Below are 17,949 nucleotides of genomic sequence, written 5' to 3'. Positions count from 1 at the left end.
CTAGGACCCTTCACCCTACCTTCTAGTCTCCTTAGCATGAGATGATGCTCTGCAGGCTATGGAAAGAGGAACTGAGATACCAACCCAGCCACAAAAACTTTGACAATCAGCCCTGCCTGTAAGATGTGCATAGAACTGGTGGGTGTGGCCAACCAATGCCTCTTTTAGCTTGAGGCCCACCTAATAAGAGTGATTCCCATACCAGTCACTGTGTGAATGGCCAGAAACCAGATTTGGATACTCTAGAAACCTAGAGTAGAGCCAAACATGACTGTTGAAACAAACAAACAAACAAACAAACAAACAAACAGACATCAGTGAAAGGGTTCCCAATGAAATTCTGCTATACTCATAAATTGCTGCTTGTCCAGTTTTTATTAGAGAACCTTCATCCAGCAGCAGATGGCCGTGGGTGCAAAGACCCATCAACAGACATTATTCAGAGAGAGTTTAAATTGAAGGTCTCTACTGGGTCCTTCCCAAGACTGGGAACCCAACAGAAGCTAGGGAGGAAAGACTGCAAGAGTCAGAGAGGATGGATGGCAAAAGGAGAACACAGCCCACTGAATCGACTAAGCGGGGTTCACATGGGCTCACAGGGAAGTGACAAGCACAGGGCCCTCATGACTCTGCACCAGATCCTCTGCGTATATGCTATGGCTGTTAGCTTGATATTTTTGTTGCTCCCAACAACAGGAATTGGTGTATCTCTGACTCTTTTGCCTGATCTTGAGACTTTTCCTCCTACTGGTGTGCCTTGTTCACCTCAATAAGAGGCCTTCTGCCTTGCCTTATTGGATCTGGTTTTGTCCTGCTTGGCTTTCATCTCTTGGAGACCTCCTTTTCTCTGAAAAGAAAATGTAGGGGGTATTGGATCTGGGGCAGTGGTGAGCTTCTGGGGGATTAGGAGGAGGGGAGGGAGTGGGGGGGAGGGGAAACTGTGGTTCAGATGTATTGAATGAGATAAGAATCTCTCTCTTTCTCCATATGTATATATGTGTATGTATATATAATCCCAGTTACTCGGAAGGAGAGGCAGGAGGAGTAAATGTTTGAGGACATCCTGAACAAGAGAGTGAGCCTTGTCTACAATAAAACACGTTACAAAGCAAATGAAATTGAATGATAAAAGATGACATTAGCAGAGTTTATGGACACAAACTAACATGAAAGAGGCTTCATTCTCTCTATTTCCATCTAAAAAACGCTCCAGCCCCCTGCTTTCTATGACCTCTGTATCTGGAAGTTTCTATTACCTTCGTTGTCATTTTTTTTTTTTCTCAGCATTTGCCATTTTTTCTTCCTGGCTGTCCAGTTTTCGTTTTGCCAATATCTTAACAAGCCAAAGCTGTGCCTATCTCTCTCTCAGAGCTTTATAAGAACTGACAGTGAGCTTTACACTTAAGTAAGTTTAAAATTAAATCTATGTGTGCTGTTTCATGGTTAAATTTTTCTAGTAAGAGTCCTTACTTTTCTTATTTTTTTTTCATTTTTTTTTAATCTCACAAAATTAAATTGACAGTCTAAGAGATTAAATGTCTATGCCCTGCATTAGAGAAGAAATATGACTTCAAAGAAAGGTGTCCATGCATCATCTTTAAGGTGGTGAATTCACCCATCTCTCAAGAAGAGTAATTACAACATACTGGGTTTGTCATCAAAGAATGCAAGAAAAGGAGCTATAACAGAGAGGACTTCAAAGCAGTAAATGGAAAAAGGAAATTTCACAGGTGAATTCTTCCAGCTGTCTAGTCTATTTTAGCTTATGCTATTAAACTTTTTATTAAATTAAATTTATTTATTTAAGTTTTTATGGATTTTATGCCTATAAGAAATCTTGTCAAAGAAGGAAAGGTTGACTCCACCTTAGAGTTCTATTTATTCGTCATGGTAAAAAAAAAGTTCTCTCATAGATAACTCAGTAATAAGTACTGTATTGATTTCTGGATAGTGTACAGATTCACTTCCTATAGCTATTTACCAACTCCGTATCAAGTGCCTTAGTGTGCCATAGCATTAGATTTGTTACTGGCTACTCTTTGGTGGTGTGAATAAAACTTGTTCTTGTCTTCATATAACTCATTCTTAGAGGAAGATGTTTAAAATCTAGAAATACATACAGATGGTAAAGGTTTTTTCCCATTCTTCCTCTTTACTTAAGGAAAGATATTTTCTACTGTATAAAAATATTTTAGTTCCATGGGTCTCCATTTGTTAGTGTTAGTCTTAATGCCAGAGTGACTGGAAGCTCTTAGTTGCCGAGAAGGGGAAAGACTGTTTTCTTTAAGTCTGTAGTCCCTAATAAGTTGCCCATTGTTCAGTAGAAGACGGCATATCCAAGAACTTTTATAAGACAGATTGGTCTTGATGGTTTAAAAAAAAAATAAAGACACAAGTTTGGTGGGTGGAAAGTGGTGGTTAGATCTGAGAAGAGTTATGGGAGGGAGGTGAATGTGATTAAAACATGTTGTTTGAAACTCAAAAGTCCCAATGATCTAATGACAATTAAAAAGAAAAAAAACCTCATGAATTAAAATTTGATCAATAGGTAGAGTCAAAACATATTCCTGGCCCATAAATGGAGGCAGAGATCATTTGCTATCTTAAATCATTGTGTGATCAGGTTTCCTGAGAAGAGTGCTCCCCCCCACCCCGCCCCAGGCCCGGAGGTTTATCTATACACGGCCCTAAAGTAGTGTTTCTTTTTTATTTAATTTAATGAAAATTATCATGAGTCAATGAAAAAATCAAATTATATGTCACATGTACAAGCATTCTGCACTGAAGAGTTTAAACAGGTGTTAATCTATTACTACTTTTTCTTTTCCAAATGATTTGTTACTTTGACTTAATAAGAGTATCTTCTTTTATATCTTCACATATAAACGTTGTGTAAAACATCAAAGTATGGATTAGTATTTGCAAAAATGAAATAAAATAAAATAAAGGCTGAACAAAGAGAATACTTAGTAACCTAGATTACAGGGAGGTTTCTCACTTTTACAGGGAGCATAGATACTCTCTGTTTATTACAATTATGAGCCTATTATAATAAACATGTATTACATTATTGAAATATCTCAATCTGAAATAAAGGTATTGCACAGATAACTCATAATAAACCTGGATTTGAAATATTTGACCGATGAGAGGTTTCTTCAGTTTTCGGTAATCTCTAAAAATTAAAAGCAGTGTTTTATTTGGCACTATTTCTACATTTTATTGCTTAATGATTTTTTTTTATTTTCGAAAGATAAAAATGAGTCACTAAGCTACTACATTGTACCTCTGAAAGTGTTCTGCTCTCACTGAATAACAATGCAATAAGCTGAGAACTAAAATTCACCTAGACCCTGACAAATGCCTTTATTCCTACTTATAAATTTAACTTATTGTACTATGCTATGACAAACCATGTCTTCAATGTAGGCAAACCCAACGGGATGTATTATTTAGTATGGCTTCCACACTACTAAACTCCACCATTATGTGGAGTCTATAGAGCAGGCAAGGGAGCGGCACAGTGCTAAAATGAAAAATAAAAAGGATTACATAGAGTAAACCACTTAAAGTGCCTCCCACGACAGTATTACTTTTGATACATTTTTGCATCTAGCTTTTTCCTCTAGGGCAGCTGTCTGATTGTCCCTCTTTGCTATGAGCAGATATGACCGCATTATTCCTCTGTGAAATATTCCTTCTTTAATTCTTGTTTTATTATTACACATGTTTTATTCAACTTTTATTTTTTCTCAAGAATATTGTTTCATTCTAATTTAATAATTATTGCAGATTTTTGGTTTTTAAAATAATTTTTAAACACACACACACACACACACACACACAAGTGTGTGTGTGTGTGTGTGTGCTCCTCCTCAGACAAACTCATTTTTCTGTTTCTTTCTAATTCTGAATATTCCCATTCATAACACTGATAATTGTCTTTTGTAAACACGACTGACAAAATCGCATCCTTTCATAGGAAGGGTTAAAATTTTTCTAGCCATCACCTGGATCCCAGGCAGCCACACCTGCCTGAGCAGATGGTTTTGCCTGCTGGCTCCTTCTTGTTTTCACTCTCTTAGCCTTCTGCTCAGGTTCTCTCCTCTCTTCCCTTCTCATTGGTTACTTGATGTATTCACCTTTAATATAGATCTTGTCGAGTCAGGTACTTCAAAATCTTTCACTCAAGTAAATTATTTTACTGCTGAAATGTTGATATAATCTGCATTACATTATCGTCGAAATTATTTTGCTATTGTCACTTCTTATTTGCAGTGATACAATAAAAGTTTCTGTACAGTCTATTCAGGAAAGTGGCATAATTTCTGCTGCTTTCTCAAGTAAATCCTTGACAATACAAATCCCTACTAATAAAGAATCTCTATGGCCTATTGTCTGTTTCCATGACCCCTTCTTATCATTAGGCAATATTTTCTGTTCTTCTAACATCCCCAAAGACAAATGTAACAGATTCCTGGGGATCTTCTCCCTTTGCAAACCCATTGGGATACAGACCCAAGACTTTAAGATTCTGGAAGATTCCATTAAAAACACCTGTGTCCAGTATGCATTCCAATAAAGTCCAAGATTTTATAGTATTAAGACACTCTATGAATTCCTGTTGACTATTTTTTCAATGATCTCTTCTTTCATTCTCTATGCTATGATATGTCATCCAACCAGCATGCCTACATAATCTGCACATCTTTGTTGTCAATGTTCACAGTGTTTTATTAACTCAGATTTCCCCTTTCCATTTACCACCGTCTCACCAGTTCTAGCTCAGGGGCTATGTTTGTACTTTGTTACTTCCATGATAGAGCTAGCATTTATGAAATGATTGCATTATTCTAAGTGTATATAGCTCTATATATCTCATTTCCAAACTGACAGCCCTCCTCAGTTCTCAAAAGGATGATGCCATAGGAGGGAAGGAATTTGGTCAGGAAGTCAGAGTCTGCAAATGACCAGTAAAACCTGAGATGCTAATCACAATTCACCAACTCCACCTACACACTCACTTTATCTTGGCTTCCCACGTCTGTCCTCTGTAGTGCCATCAGCTGTATGTGTTCAGCTCATAACAATGGACCTTTGATTCCTCATTTCATAGGTATTAACACTATACTAAATCACTAGTCTTTAATGAAAGTGAAAACAAATCTCTGGAAATTTTATGGTGTTTTCATATACTTAACATAAGTTTGTGCCTGGATTGGTCAATATACTGTTTTTGGTGTAAAAAAAAAACATGAACTGATGTCAGTAAAAAAAGATCTATTTATCGCAGCATGAGTAGCTATGTTATGTAATCAGCCGAGGTATCTGTCAGCAAATGAATGAATAAAGAAAATGTGGTCTGCATGCAAACACAATGGAATTTTATTCATCTCTAAATGAGAGGGGCATAATGTCATTTTCTGGAAAATGAATGTAACCAGAAATAATATGTAAAATCAATAAGCCAGACATAGACAAACAAATATTACCAGTTTTATGTTCTCTCCCATTTGTGGGTCTTAAAATTCCTTATAGAAACATAAAAACACATATGAATAACTGAATAAAACACACACACACACACATACACACACACAGAAGCTAGGGTGAATATGATCACAGTATATGACAACATGATATATTTGAAAGAAATTGTCTTTATGAAACCCAAAGCTATATATGAATATATGTCAATAAAATTATGTTACACTGATACAATCTCTTAAATAGTAAGTGACTTCATGTCACTGTCTCTGCACTAAGTTTCTCCTCCTATTTCTGTAATAACAAACTCTAGAAGAGATTAAATTATTATTGTTGCTTTCTTTTCAGACTATTAACTATGCTCTAATTAAGCTCAAAGGACTTCAATAATACCTAGCTTCAGTGATAGATGGAGATTTCTTAGACCACTATTTTTTTTAATGCCTCAAAATGAAAATATTACCCTGAAGTCTAACTCTACAGTCTCTAAAGCTTCCCACACACTGTCACCTCTGTCATTTGCTCTTGTTTCTTTCTTACAAAATCTGACCTGACACTTTCAAAATTACATCTTATTATTCTTGTAAGAGTCGCTTAGAGGAAAAAAGCAAAATACTTGGAAATGGGTAAGATAATATTCCACCAACTAAACACGAATAAATACTAGTATGTGCATGCATTGTTTTGGTGCTTGTGTTAAATCTCAATGGCTTCTGAAGGCTCTGAAGAAGATCATGTCTCTTAGCCCACTATTCCAAAGTCACTATGAATGCCTACTGTACGTGAAAGTAGTGAAGGCAGTCTTTGTGAACTAAGATTATTCTCATATAAAGGAAACTGAAGTAATTAATGTATTACAGCAATTAAACAAACGTGTTGGATAAAGGCAGTTTTTAAAAAAGTAATAGCTTTATTTTTTGCTTTTATGGAAAATTGTTCCTACTTAGGTAAAAAAATCTAAAGCAGATGATGATAATTTCAAACTATTTGAAATTGGCTTGTAAGACAGTCACATTTTGTTCTAGATAGTCAGAAAAACCTTCTTCGTTTATGCTTCCTTAAGGCTTCGTATGATGCTGACATTATTAATTGCATCTTATATGTACTTCTTTTATCCCCATGACTTAGATATCACAAGGACATTAACATTCACTCCTATGAAATGAAGGTATACAACAGTCTAGAGAATTTTGCTTTCGATAGAGGTACTAACTGTGTCACATATCTTACAATGTTTTCTAGCTAAATAATAGACTTAACACTCGCTACAGTCTAGCACACTCTATACATTACGTGTTCTACTGATTAAAGCAAGAACATGACACTTCAATTTAAATCTTGACTTCTGAGAAGGTAGTACATTTGTAGCAGTGCCTTATTTACTACTATTGGCCACCTCTGTATTCCATTGCTGTAGAAGAACGCCAACATCAGAAAACCCATAGAACCTAAAGTCAGGACAACCCACACACATACTGTGTCCAAAAGAGCCTAAATGCCTTTTAAACAACTATCCTAAACTGTATTCCTTTTCATTCTACTTGTGATAACTCATAACAATTTCTACTAATTAGTTAGCAGAACAGAGAAAGGACCCACATCCACACGCTTCAGAAAACTCATTGGCCTAAGGCCACTAAGCAGAGTTGCCTTTTATCAACTCACATTTCACGAGAGAATGTCATGGGTTGAATTACTAAGGAGGAGGAAGGAGAATTAGAAAATCTGGGGTACATACATTTCTGTGATGGTCTCTGGCAGATTTGTGGGGATCTCAGTGAGGCCTTTCCCTCGGCAGTCAACAATGTTGTTGCTACAGGTACAAGCAGCGGGGCAGTGCAGCACACTACAGGAGGGAGCCATGAATGACTGGTGACCTAAAGGATAAAAGAGAGAGAGAGAGAGAGAGAGAGAGAGAGAGAGAGAGAGAGAAGATGGCAGTTAGATTTTTCTGTTGAATTTCACAATAGACAAGAGAAACATGCAGACTGTACTCAGTTAAGAAAGCAGGAGACACAATTCAAATTCTCTCACACTTCTTCATTATATAAGCATCCATAATATTTGTGGAATATATGCAATTATATCTTGAGATATAGTGCATTTGTCTCTTGAGGTTTAATAAATTGCCATAAAATTGTAAGATTTTTTTCTTTTTAAAACGTATTATTTATTTTATACATAGGCATACACTGCCGCTGTCTTCAGACAATCAAAAGTGAATCAGATCCCAGTACATATGATTGTGAGCCACTGTGTGGTTGCTGGGAATTAAACTCAGGACCTCTGGAAGAGCAGTCAGTGCTCTTAAATATGAGGCATCTCTCCAGCCCCAAATTGTAAGACTTTTAGAATTTGAAAAATATTAGTAAAACTAAACTTAGATTAAAGACCTGAATTCTAGTTTCAAAACAAGTAGCTACTTCAAAAATAATTTAAATTATTTCTGATAAGATTAATGGAGCTTGCAGTATAATTTACTTGTCTCTGAAAAAGATACCGAAGACTTCCATCTTGGTTGACATAACCGTTGACCAAATTAAGTTATCCCATGCCAACAAATGCAGGAGAAAACTACATAATAAAACTTTGGTGTCTGTATAGACTCAAACTTGCTGTTTTCTTTGAAGTTATTATAGTAATTTGTGAGATATCATTCTGTAATTGTTCATCCAAATGATTCTTTTAAGGGCTTCCTCTGATAGATCCTTTTGCTATAATCAGTCACCTGCAGTTGTGTAATTTCTCTATTCAGTATTTGAAAACAAAAGTATTCTGAAATCAGATTTCATGACCTTACTAATGAAAACCAGAACATCATCAGCCAGGCCGCATCAAACAGGCACCTGCTTATCCATGGTTTCTGGAGAAAATCATGAAAACCCTCTGGGATCTTTTGGAAAGGGTCCATCCCAAAGGGAGAAAAGTGCCAGGAAGAGACAATGGGCTAGCTGCTAAACCCATCCCTTCACACAAGCTCTCAAACTACAACAATATTCTAAGTCTAAAAAATGTGGGGAGGGGCATAACACACACACACACACAAGTTAACTTGCCTTCTTCCTCATCTGGAAGGCAGCAAGGAAAAAGCAAAAAGAGAAAGACAGCGGTTAATAGAGAACTGTTAGCAATCAGACATACTGAGAACATTTGATAGCATTATAGGAAAATCCAAGCTAGATTAAAAAGTACGGCAGATGCAGATAAACACCAGAAAACAGCTTTAAATATTCAAGGATGAGCTCGGAATTTTCTTCAGTCATTTAATCTTGTTAACTGTTTTGGATGCTTGGGATCCCTCCCTTGGTAAACATGAGTGAGGAGAACAAGACCTCCATAGACACCAGAGTCAACGGCTTACAAGCATCTTAGATAAAAGGGGATTTCATTTGGATATAGCATAAACAAGTCAACCCTATAACGCCAAGTTTTTGATTACTTATAACAGAGAATATAAATGATGTACATATATTTATATACTATTGTGCTCCTTACAGACTAAAGACAAGAAGTTGATGGTGAAGTTTTAGTACTGAACCTTAACTCTATAAATGTTTTGATCTGTGGTTGGTTGAAGAATATCTGTGTAATCCATAAATATGAAAGGCCAATTATATAGTTATTTCAAACTTTGTGTGAGACCTGGTGATGCAATACAATGGACGAAGTCTTGCCAAGACAAATGAGGGCCTGGGTTTGATCACCAACACCACGAAAAATTTATGTTTCTAGCCATATATTCATAAATATATAATCATATATGTTTATATATTTGTGTATATATGAATATATATGTATATATATACAGACTATATATGTTGAGATCCTTTAACTTGATCATATGAAATTCAAAAACCTTATTATTTTTGCCATATTTTAATCTCCAACATATAGATTAATTGATATTATTCATGTAGTTGTTTCAAAAGTCTTGTAATAAGGCAGCTATATGTGAAATATTTAGATTAATACTATTTAGACAAACAGAAAACAGCAAATGTTAGCTACTGATAAATTTGGCTTGGAGACATTTGGTACTTGGGTACATTTTGGAAATATATATATATATATATATATATATATATATATATATATTCAATTCAGTCATTAGAAACATATATCTCTAAAGTGTTTCCCAACATTTTATAATTAGAATTGAGTCATACTGAATTTTTGAGTAAGTATCTGGGGATTATCTATTCATTTTCATTAGTTAGTCTAAAAGTAGATAATAATCATTAATAAAAATGAAAATAGTAATTCACAAGTATTGCTATAATCTAGGAATTTCTTATATTACCATGGGATGAAAATAGAAATGTTTTACATCCAAGTGACCAGTTAACTGACCACGGTACACATATCCTAGAATCTGTTATTCCCAGTGAGAAAGTGGCTCCATGGCAATGAGTGAGGATGCCTCGCTGGAAAGCAAATCTGAATCTTGAACGTTTGAATTTCTCGCACCTCACACAATAGTGTAAAAACAATACTGTAACCTCACTGATCTTACCACTGCAGACAAACTCTCGTTTTTGAACCTCTGCTACATTGTGGCCCCTCAGGTGGGATGGGCCCATACACTGAGTGTACAAGCCCACCCGTGGCCTTTGGCGAAGCCAGTCCGAGAGCCAGGCTAGGTGACAGTCGCAGTACAGGTTGTTCGAGTGGAGTCGACTAAAGGAGAGGAAGAAGTTCAAAGCAAGAAAATAGGAGAAAGTTAATTCAAATTTTGTTATTAAAATATTTTTTCTTTTTAATCAACACAATACAAACACATCTTAGGGAACGGCTATGAAGTTATTTTTCAGATAATTAAATTGGTTCACAAACATGAGTCAATTCCTTTACTGAGATAAGCAAACAACAGCACTGGGACTGTGAAATTTTATTTTGACTATATTAATTCAAAAGGACAACAACAACAACACCCCTAAAACCAAAACAATTAAACAACAAAACAACAACCAAACCAAACCAAACCAAGTCAACCAACCAAACAACCAAACCAACCAACCAACCAACCAAACAAACAGCACAAGGCAAATTATTCTGTAACCCCAACATAATGTTCAGAGCTGTGGACATAAAGAGGCAATGGAGACTTACAGGCCAAATATTAGCAAAGTCCTACTGTTATTAGTTTCTATAGCAATGGCTTACAAAATCGTTTTAGCATAGCACTATTATTTAAATAAGATAGAATAATTCCATATAAGACAGCGTCTTAAACATACCTCTTCTAATTTCTTCCCTCCCTTCCTCCCTTTTTCGCTGCCCCACCCCCGCCCCGCCTCCCTCCTTCCTTCCCTCTCTATGTCTCTGACTCTGACTCTGTCTCTTTGACCAACTCCCTCTCTCTGTCTCTCCCCTCCCCCCCCCCCCCCCCCCCCCCCCCCCCCCCCCGGTTTCTGTCTTTTTCTCTCTTTCCTTCTCTTAGGAAAAGAATAAGCTGTACTTGTCTGTTAGGATATGGATCCCAGGAGCAAAGAGTAAAATTCAAAGGCATCAGTGCTGGGAGGGAAGGGTTAAATAGGTCTCCTTTATATTGCAAGGGTCTGTGCGAGATCATGAATTTTTTTCCAAATTGCCAATAGTATATCTCCATTAATAAAATATCATGCAAATGTATCCACTAAATTAGGTAAATGACTTTAAACTGGCTTTTATGTTTGCTTATACTAAAGAATGGGGCATCTAATGCTATAAATCAAAGCATCATTCCTAGAATTGTCTATGACACAGTGAAACCATTTTAGCCCCTTTTAGCTGATGTGTTCAATTCTAACCCAATAATGATAATGGATCGTAAAATACAGAACTCAGACTAGAAAGATAATCAGAGCATAAAAAAATGGAATTTTTAAGTACCAATAATGCCATAAGGAAAAAAAAAATGAGTTAACCAAAAGGGAACCTGATGGCTTTCTTCTCCTTGAGTCTGTAAACATGAACCAGGCTGCTTTGCATCAAAACTATTAGGAGTACACTAAGGTCATACACTAGCTTGTGGGAAAGGTGTGTGAGCATCTCCTCAGCTTGCTGAGAATCTGAAACACTGACGCTGGTAACCTCTAGTCCCTTCTCCAAAACCCTTTCCAGATATATGCGTCTAAGCACGGTCTGTTACCACGCCCACACCAAATAAGGAGTGAGGAACAGACTCAAAACAGTTTAAAGTTTATTGGGAAGACAAGCTAGCATATGGCTACCCACCGGTAAGGACACTAAAATGTAGTAATAGATTGCTTTAGACTTTCAGTGTTTTTATTGTTTTTCGGGATTAAAAGCATGATTTGTTTTCACATGCATTACATAAAGTTCATATAAAAACAGATTTTGTCAAATGTGGTTGAAATAAGTAAGGCTCTTAATTAATCTCATTCTCATAGGGGAATAGAATATGGTTTTTAAATTAGTATTGTCAAGGTGCTAAAATGTTTATAATTCAATGTCCCATTTTTGTTTTTCTTAAGGTAAGGTCTCACTGTGCATCCCTGTTTAGCTTTGAATTTACTATGGAGATGAGAGACTGGCTTTCAACTCATACTATACCTGTCTCTGCTACCTTAGCATTGGATTAAAGGCCTGTGCTGTCACACACAGCTCAATGGGTATTTATTTAAGAAATAATAATAATAAAAAGAAATAAAATGAGTGTTTTCAATTAAAAGCTACTTGAATGCTTATTTATTCATGTATTTTCCTTATCTGTATGAGAGAGAATCTCCTGCAATCCACTGTGCTTTGACCTCTCTAGGTAGCAGAAGTTAGCCCTGAATACCCAAGCTTCCTAGCTCATCACTCAAATGATGGGGTGACACCTGAGCACTCTCATGCCAGCCTTGGATATGTACTATTTAAAAATGAGAACTATTTTGAAAACGTAATCAAAATAGACTTAACTGATTAAAAAAATTACATTTCCCCACCCGAAGCCCAGGTCTTAGATTTTATTCTCGGGTTTTGAGGAATCACTTCTCGGGTTTCAGTGACTTTGAGACCCAGTTCATCAGAGATCCACAGCTTAAAATACAAAAATTAGATATCTACGCTTTGGGATTTTATGATTAATTTTTCCCAGTGAAAGAGAAAAGTAGCTGTAGCTCATACATTATTTCACCAAAATATCTTAATGACTGTGTGTATCCCTGGGAATATATATTTTTAAATATAAATGCTGACGCAGCTTTAATTATGCAAGCACCAGTGGGTGATGCCCTGACTTTACATTACAGAGAACACTGAAGCACAATTTAGCTGTATTAGGTCTGCTTCTAATACAGTAATAAAATCATAAAGATTTCCCATTTATCATTTCTGACAGCCAATCAAGGAGCCTTCCACTTCTTAATGAAATGTGACCTCTACAATAGCTCAAAGTAAATGTTTATTTTCCTCCAAACTTTATGCAATGCATATCATTTATGAGGAAGTCTTCAAGTTTTCAGAATAACAGTGCATTTGCTAAAATAGCATTTTTCGACTTCTCAAGTTGCTCTTTCCTTGCCTGTGCAATAATGAACGAGCGGTCCTATAGTCTACTCAATAAAAGTTGTACTGAAGAAACAGCCTTAATTAATTAAACCATCTTTCTGTACATGTTGACTACTTACAATGTCCTAAGTTTAGGCATATGGTTGAAACTTGCCACTGAAAGTCTAGTAATATTGTTATTGTTCAGAGTGCTGTAGAATAGAAAAAAGTTAAAAATTTTAGTTAGATATGGGAAGTAAGTGATCATTTTATATTAGCATCAAAAACAACTCATGAGTGCATTTAAGCAAACAACTAATTTAATGGCAGAGATGATATAGAGAATTCAATATTTTAGAGAAAAGATGTTGACTCGCCTCCATACTTCAGCACATAACTACGCATTCGATTTTATTTAACACTTGTCATACACGTACAACTTCGGTAAGAACATTTTCACTATATGATACTAGCAAGCCTGCTTACCAGCAGAGATTCAGTTAGAAAACTGCAGTTTACACATCTTTGTTTAATTTGTGTCGGTGGAATTTTATACTGATAGACACTCCAGGTGAAATTTCTTCATAATTGGTAGTTCTTTCTAAAGTTGCCAAATTTCTAAATAGTACGATATATACTAATATAATTTGTGGTTAGTATGGAAATGTGTTCTTATTTAATCATGCAATTTCTCATTTTTGTTTGTTTATTTTGAAATTGAGTTTTTTAATTTGAATGAGCCACCGATGAGATCCATTTCCAAGCCTTCACTTCTATTCTCCTTGAGTAAAAGAGATTTCTCTGTGCTTTATTCTTATCTATAACATAGTCAGAAACCTGGAAAATACCCTGCCTGACCATTAATAACAGTCATTGATGGTTTGCATAGAGATGGTTCGCAAATGTACGCCATCTACCTCAAATACATTTGAACCACAAAATGAAATAGTAGAATTAACTAGTAGTAATTTTATATAAAAATTTTCATTTCAAGGTTCCTGAGCATGTCAGACTGTTTGGTCATTTTCCATAGTACCAGGGCAACAAACAACTGAACATTAGGTCTGTCAACAGAGAATATCATTTTTAGTTTACTAAAGAGCTCACTGTCCTCCATTGTCAGTCTGCTGTTTTTCAAAAGATAGAGGTTTTATTAAACATATTATGATATAGGCTTCAATACAGCGATTAGAGGAAACATTAAGCGTTCAAGAGAAAAAGAAAGCCATACTCAAGTGTGTTTGGAGACCGCATAAGGAAACGTACGGTCTCTTTTTCTTGCCCATTCCATTTTGTTTACTCATCTCATCTATGGTCCTTGTCTGATCTTCACAGACTGCTCAGTTTAAAGATCTATGTGCAAACACTTCCTGAGGATCAAATGTCATCCACCTGGACCTTCTCTGTACCTCGTTTGCATGGGCAGAAACCTGAGTATCCTGACAATCCACTCAAATAACTCTCCGCTTTCACATCTCTCTCCTGCCCAACCCAGGTAACTGGACTAGCATCACTTTCACATGACCCAAGACTAGTTCAAGAAAAAAAAAAAAAATCCCTTTTATCCTTACCAACACTAAGTACCTTTTGTTTGTCTAATTCATCTCTGTAGTTGTGTCAGTTCCAAAAGGGTCTTGATTTCAACTGACATGCCTTTCCACTCTCAAAATTTATGCTTACTCAACATAACTAAATCTTTGAGGGTACAAGGTATGCCGAAATTTGATTTGGGGAGAAGCTTTATGAATATGTTCTTCTTTGTATATGCCAATTTATTTTTTCAAAGTTTGCTCTTTGTTACGGGAATATATTTAATAGAAAACGATGTCTTGATGCAAAAATATGAAAGGTATGGTAGGGCTTTGAGTATGAATTTGCTACTCTTCTTTCTTAGTGCCAAGCTAGAGCAGGACTTGGCAGAAAGTCTGGTACCTAATGGATATGACTCACTATGCTTGCATTTAATTGAATTACATCTATATTGTAGGCAAGAGAAATCTGTAAAACTAGCAATTTCATTTCATTTCTGTGTCTAATGTCCAAATATGGAAAAAAGTTTTCAATGGTTTTGGGACTTTCTCTTCATAGTAAGAAAATATGTGGTTAATTTTATATTCTGCACCAGAATTCCGCAAGGATAGAGTTTACTATGAGCGATGAACTGACTTTGCTCTCATCTGCCAGGACTTTTCTCTTGCCATTGCAGACTTTATTAATTATCTAAAAATCCTCATCCAGATGTTTTGTCATTGATCAGCATGATTCCAACATATTCTCTAGTTTAGCCTCAACATTATCAGACAATCAAATATGCTCATGGAATAAAATTAAAATGCAAATAAAAAATCCTGGGAATCTGGAATCCCAGATGAAGGTTAAGTCGCTATTGTTCCATTTTTCACACAAGGTCAGAAGACAAGATGCTACAGGGTCAGAACTCTGCCACTCTCTTGCAGGAAGATTCCTTAGGATGGGTCTACTTGATAGCTTAATCTTCTCCAAAAAGTTTTATTTTCCTTTACCAACCATATTATGGAAAAATTGTTTAAATGGATTAAATATATTATCTTCAAAATGTGCATAACAAGATTACATTCATGACATCACTTTACAGTAAAAAAATTTTTAATATTTTTAAAAGACACCCACATTTTCTTGTATTGCAAAATTTTAATTATTTTTATCTGCAAATAGGCTCTAATCATTAAGTATCTCTTTAAGATGAAATTAGGAGTCTACTCCTAATATTTTAGATTTTTATTTAACATGTGGCACAGTAATGTTTTCTGCAAATGTCAATATTTGGAAATTTTACCGAGATGAAAATGACAATATGCAAAGTGACTGGCTTTCAAAAATAATGCATAGTTATTTTCTATATATGTAAAATGTTACTATGTGTGGAGCTGACAGTTGCTTTTTCTCTCGTGCACTCTCATCCCCTCTGACCCCACCCTCTGACCCCACCCCTTCACATAGGCAGCACAGTTGCTTGCACACAGGTTAAAAAGTGGCTTTAAACTACAGTGTATGTAAGCACTCTGTCTTTCCAAAAGAAAAAAGGAGTTTTTGTCAATAGCAATAAAGATGACTTCCATGTATGGAACATGAGAAACACTTGCGATTAATTTTTATCAACTCTTTAATATAACCCCAATCAGGAGGCAGGTAGAAACTGTACTTTAATTTGTAATACAAATACTGATCACATAAAATATTATTAAAATAAGTTACCTTTATTGAAAAATTTTTCATCTTCATAATATTTTTTCAACAACTCAAAAATCTCCAAATAAATAACCACACCACCCAATTTTTTATGGTGGCGGGGACTTGATAATTTCTGTACAACTTTTAACAAATTGATGAGAAAATCAAAACACACTTTACACTCAGCAATGCAGGTTTCTTACTATGTTATAGAGAAGAATAAAGCACAGAGAAATCTCTTTTACTCAAGGAGAATAGAAGTGAAGGCTTGGAAATGGATCTCATCGGTGGCTCATTCAAATTAAAAAACTCAATTTCAAAATAAACAAACAAAAATGAGAAATTGCATGATTAAATAAGAACACATTTCCATACTAACCACAAATTATATTAGTATATATCGTACTATTTAGAAATTTGGCAACTTCAGAAAGAACTACCAATTATGAAGATATTCTACTAAAACAAACACAAAACAAAATAAAAACCCCTGATCTTTCGAGTGTTCTTAAATACAAAATGTCTACATAGAGTTGTAAGCATGGTTTTGCCCACACACATCTTCAGTCTTCTGTGTTCTCACAAGTTTTTTAGTAAGTAGTTTCTTGTAGGAGAACATTTTGACAATAGACTATGAGGCAGTAGCTAAGACATCACATTGTCACTCTAGAGACATGCTCCCAGGAAGAGTGAGAGAAATAAGCAGTACTCACAGCACTTCCAGATCTCGTAGAGCTCTGAACGCCCCATCTTCAATGCAGCTGATCTGGTTGTAATCCAGTTGCCTGTTAAACAGATTAAACAGACTCCATGTAACAGGAAGGAGCAGAAGCAGGGTGCAGGAGACCTGAAGACTTCTGAAGGGGCACTGAAGCTCTGACCATTTCCTGAAATGCTCCTTCACATACACTCATCGGCTAAAGACTGTCACAAGACATCCCGCCCTCCCTGAGCAGCTACTGAGAGCTCTTTTTGTTCCCGAACTGTCTGGGCAAATAGCAGCTCTTGGAAAGCTCCAGTAAATAATAACTGCACCTTATATTAAATGCCATAGGAATGCAATTTCATTACATCAAGAAAAGCTATCCATTAAGAGCTTTCAGCGTCATCTTGCTGAAACAATTTCATTAAGGTAAAGGGCTGTAAATCACTTAATGTCACATGCACCCCCTCAGTGACCTAACTGAATCCATTTATCAGAGAAGCCCAGCTGCATGTTAATTTCACTATCCTTGGCAAGGAGTAAGCCCACTTTCAGGTTTTCATCTTTTAAAGGCTGTCTTCTTAACGGACTCCAAACTGAAAGCAAGGAACAGTGGTACACATCTCCCCACTATGCCCACCCAAGACCACACATTACAAGCGTGAAGTCTTTATGTGCGGATCATCACTCCCTTCTAAAGTTGCATTTATTATTACATGCAAATTCCCTGCACTGTTAGCCTGTAAGTTTTTGAGTTAAGCAACTTTCAGAACGTGATTCTCGGAGAAAATAATTTATTCAATATTAGGAATGAATTCATTAAAATGTAAATAAAAATTTGATGTTAATTTTAGCCACAAAACAAGAACAAAAAATCAACTATAAGTATTTCATTGCAACAGCATATAGAATATGAATATAATTATACCTGTCATTTTAGTACATTAAATAATCTAAAAATTCATACAAATATTTCTTCATCAGTGTTTTAAACACTGAACACAAATTCAGTGGAAGTGATGTTTCAAAGTTGGTTGTTTGCATTTTTCCCTGATGTTTGTGTTTGAAATTAA

At 35.7% G+C, this 17,949-nt stretch overlaps 1 protein-coding gene across 6 annotated transcripts in view; it reads right to left on the bottom strand.

Annotated features, from left to right (window-relative positions):
- Positions 1-17,949, bottom strand: part of Slit2 (slit guidance ligand 2) — a 338,233-nt gene that overhangs the window by 108,185 nt on the left and 212,099 nt on the right. For 4 of the 6 annotated variants that reach the window (XM_021210679.2, XM_021210680.2, XM_029545132.1 and 1 more), the window contains exons 6-10: positions 16,887-16,958; positions 13,104-13,175; positions 10,001-10,164; positions 8,544-8,555; positions 7,226-7,364 (exon numbers count right to left, since the gene is read on the bottom strand). In XM_021210679.2, the coding sequence (XP_021066338.1) occupies positions 7,226-7,364; positions 8,544-8,555; positions 10,001-10,164; positions 13,104-13,175; positions 16,887-16,958 (459 nt within the window). The remainder of the gene's footprint in view (positions 1-7,225; positions 7,365-8,543; positions 8,556-10,000; positions 10,165-13,103; positions 13,176-16,886; positions 16,959-17,949) is intronic. The other 2 variants (XM_021210687.2, XM_021210683.2) reach the window with 1 other exon arrangement.

This window comes from Mus pahari, chromosome 13 (assembly GCF_900095145.1).
Source record: "Mus pahari chromosome 13, PAHARI_EIJ_v1.1, whole genome shotgun sequence".
Lineage (NCBI taxonomy): Eukaryota > Metazoa > Chordata > Mammalia > Rodentia > Muridae > Mus > Mus pahari.
Note: the sequence above shows the minus strand (reverse complement) of the source record. Positions and strands in the feature narration are given on the sequence as shown.